The sequence below is a fragment of the Cynara cardunculus genome, assembly GCF_001531365.2.
Source record: "Cynara cardunculus var. scolymus isolate 2C chromosome LG 7, CcrdV1, whole genome shotgun sequence".
Classification (NCBI taxonomy): Eukaryota; Viridiplantae; Streptophyta; class Magnoliopsida; order Asterales; family Asteraceae; genus Cynara; species Cynara cardunculus.
In genome coordinates, this window is record NC_037534.1 from 2,008,350 (window position 1) to 2,011,340 (window position 2,991).

At 27.5% G+C, this 2,991-nt stretch overlaps 1 protein-coding gene across 1 annotated transcript; it reads left to right on the forward strand.

Moving 5' to 3' along the window:
- The first annotated feature begins 561 nt into the window (after positions 1-561).
- LOC112515648 (LOB domain-containing protein 24-like) lies at positions 562-1,084 on the forward strand. Its single transcript, XM_025122554.1, has 2 exons — positions 562-714; positions 902-1,084. The coding sequence occupies exons 1-2, from the start codon at positions 562-564 to the stop codon at positions 1,082-1,084; spliced, it is 336 nt and encodes a 111-aa protein (XP_024978322.1).
- Positions 1,085-2,991: the final 1,907 nt, after the last annotated feature.

A 2,991-nucleotide genomic window follows, 5' to 3' on the forward strand; every position in this document is an offset into this window, starting at 1 on the left:
ATTTATCTATAGTTAGTTATACAAATTCAAAAATGGAGCTTTAATAAGTTGTACTTATGTATAATTTACTTGTAATCTTAAATTTTAAGTAATATGCATTAATACACAGTACTTAGTGCATAAAGAATGATTTTTAAAAGTTTTTATCAAATGTTTTATAACATAGTATATATATATATATATATATATCCCGTATATATTAAAAACCCGTCTTTATATTTATTTAAAAACCAACTTTCAAAAAATTTATATGTATTATTATATTTATTCAAAAGGAAAGTTATTAAAACCCGTCTTTAGACCAATCAATATTATTAAATGTATTTTATTTGATAATTAACAAATTTAATTGTATATTATAATAGTGAATAATTTAATAAACAATTCCCAATCTTTACAAATCAATTAAATCCAACCGTTGGATTTAATAACCTTCCTTTTATATTGAAAATTTAGCCGTTATGTGTTGGATATTAATTCAAAATCTCAAACACTATTTCAAGATCATCATCGAATCTTCCATTAGATTTTTCTTGTTAAATATTTCACAACGTTGACCGGATGAATTCAACTCGATGTGCGGTTTGCAAGTATTTCAGACGAAGATGCCCTTCGGACTGCGTTTTCGCACCTTATTTCCCTCCCGATAACCCGCAAAGATTCACTTGTCTTCATAGAATATACGGCGCTAGCAACATCGGTAAGATGCTCGAGGTAATAAATCTTGAATGTAATCTTGTTCGTTTCTCGATTTTGACCGTGTTTAGAGTATTCACAACGGTAAAGTTTTTTCATTGACGGGTTTTTTAAATGGGGACCACATTTTTTCTTTTTTGTGGAAAAACGTTGTTTTCCAACATATTTGTTATCGTTTTATTTTGTTATCTGTGATCTTATATAGGGATTGCCGATGCACCTACGAGTGGACGCAGTGGATTCGTTGTATTACGAGGCCAAATGGAGAATACAAGAGCCGGTTTACGGGTGTGTCGGAATAATATCGTCACTGCATCGACAGATACATATAGCTCAAAGCCAACTAGCAAAAGCTCGAGCGGAAACTGCTTTTCTTCGTGTGTCGTAGTAGCCAAAACAATGCGGAGTTCGGGTGAGTTCATGGCTCGACAAAATAGCATCGATAATGGTCTAGACGACCAATCCAATCCGTGGTTTTACTAAATATCCGCAACTTTTGAACTTTCAACTGAAATCGACAATTAAGAAACATGCTCGTTTTGTGTTCTTTTATACATTAAGGTACTCTTTCGGTCGATAGTTTAAATAAATGATTTTAAATTATGTCAATGGCTTTCATCTGAGTGCCCCTTGGTTCAAAATAATCTACTCGTTTTTGTGTATTTCTTTAATGCATTTAAAAAAAAAATTATAAGAATAATAATTAAGTATTTTGTTAAAACTCAATTATTATTCTAATTATATTTTAGATTTTTTCTATTTAAAATGGAATGTTTATTCTATATTTGATTGTATTTATCTGCAGTTAGTTATAACTTACAAGAATTCAAACATTAAGCTTTAATAAGTTGTACTTACACATAATTTACTTGTAATCTTGATTTTTAAGTAATATGCATCAATAAACAATATTTCATATATATATATATATATATATATATATAATGGTTTTTAAAAGTTTTTATCAAATGCTTTATAATATACCATAGATATGTTTTGAAAGATAAAATTAGAGGGAGTAATTTTGGGCTATGTAAAGGTTATATATATATATATATATATATAGCTTGGTTCAAATACTAACCAAGATTTTTGTGTTAACTTTGTTAACCAATCTCAACCAATCATATTCTATCTTTTCTTTAGGTTCACATATAACTCATATATTAATGACAAGGGTAATTAAGTAATTTGTTATTTATGTAAATCCCAAATCATTAATTGGGAGTTACAAATCTAAAAATCTCAATAATTGATGATTATGTAATATTGATATTTTTTTATACGTGTTCATGTTTTGTAATTTCGATTTATTATATCCATAATGATTTTGATTTTGTAATTGTTAAAGAATTTCTGATTGTAAAGATTTCGATATCGTCTGAGTAATATGGATAAACCTATTGGAAAACAAATTGACAACAATGAGAATGAAAAGGTTAAAATCGTCTACGACTACAATCGCAATTCGAATTCATATGTAATTGTTAAAGAATTGTTCACAAGTGTTCATATTGTGTTCGTATGTACACTAGCTGCATATCTCAACATTGGCTTGCTTCTGAATGTGTTCATAATGAATGAACTATTGTTCACAAACTGTTCATATTGTGTTCATATGTACACTACCTGCATATTTCAACATTGGTTTGCTCCTGAATGTGTTCATAATGAATGAACTATTATTCACAAACTGTTCATATTGTATTCATACCTGTTTTTTTATTTATTTACTTTTGTGTAACAACTATTCTTATTATATTCATGTGTTCATAAATGCTATACAGTCCAAGTTCATATATATGTCAATTTTTGTTCGTATTTGATACAATAGCTCATATGTGTGTGTGTTCATATGGTTCTTACATTATCAAAAATAAAATAATAAAAATAATGAGATTTTTTAATTTTGTAACTCCCAATTAATGATATGGGAGTTACATGAAAAAGAAAATTACCTAAATACCTTTTTCCCCTTTGTTCACATATATTCTTTGAAATTGTAAATTTTAAATTTTAAATTTATATCATGATTAATCACAACCCTTTATTGTGAGAATCAATGGCCAAAATTGGTTAACAAAATTAACACAATAATCTTGGTTAACATTTGAACCAACCCCTATATATATATATATATAGGGGCCTAATCAAATGAGAACTAATTAGTTTGTGGTAACTGTGAGAACCAATATTAACCACAAATCCATAGATAAATTAGGAAATTTATAATTTTGGCAATTTTGAATTAAAATATTAATGCAAGAATATTTTTGATATTTTAAAACTTTTCTC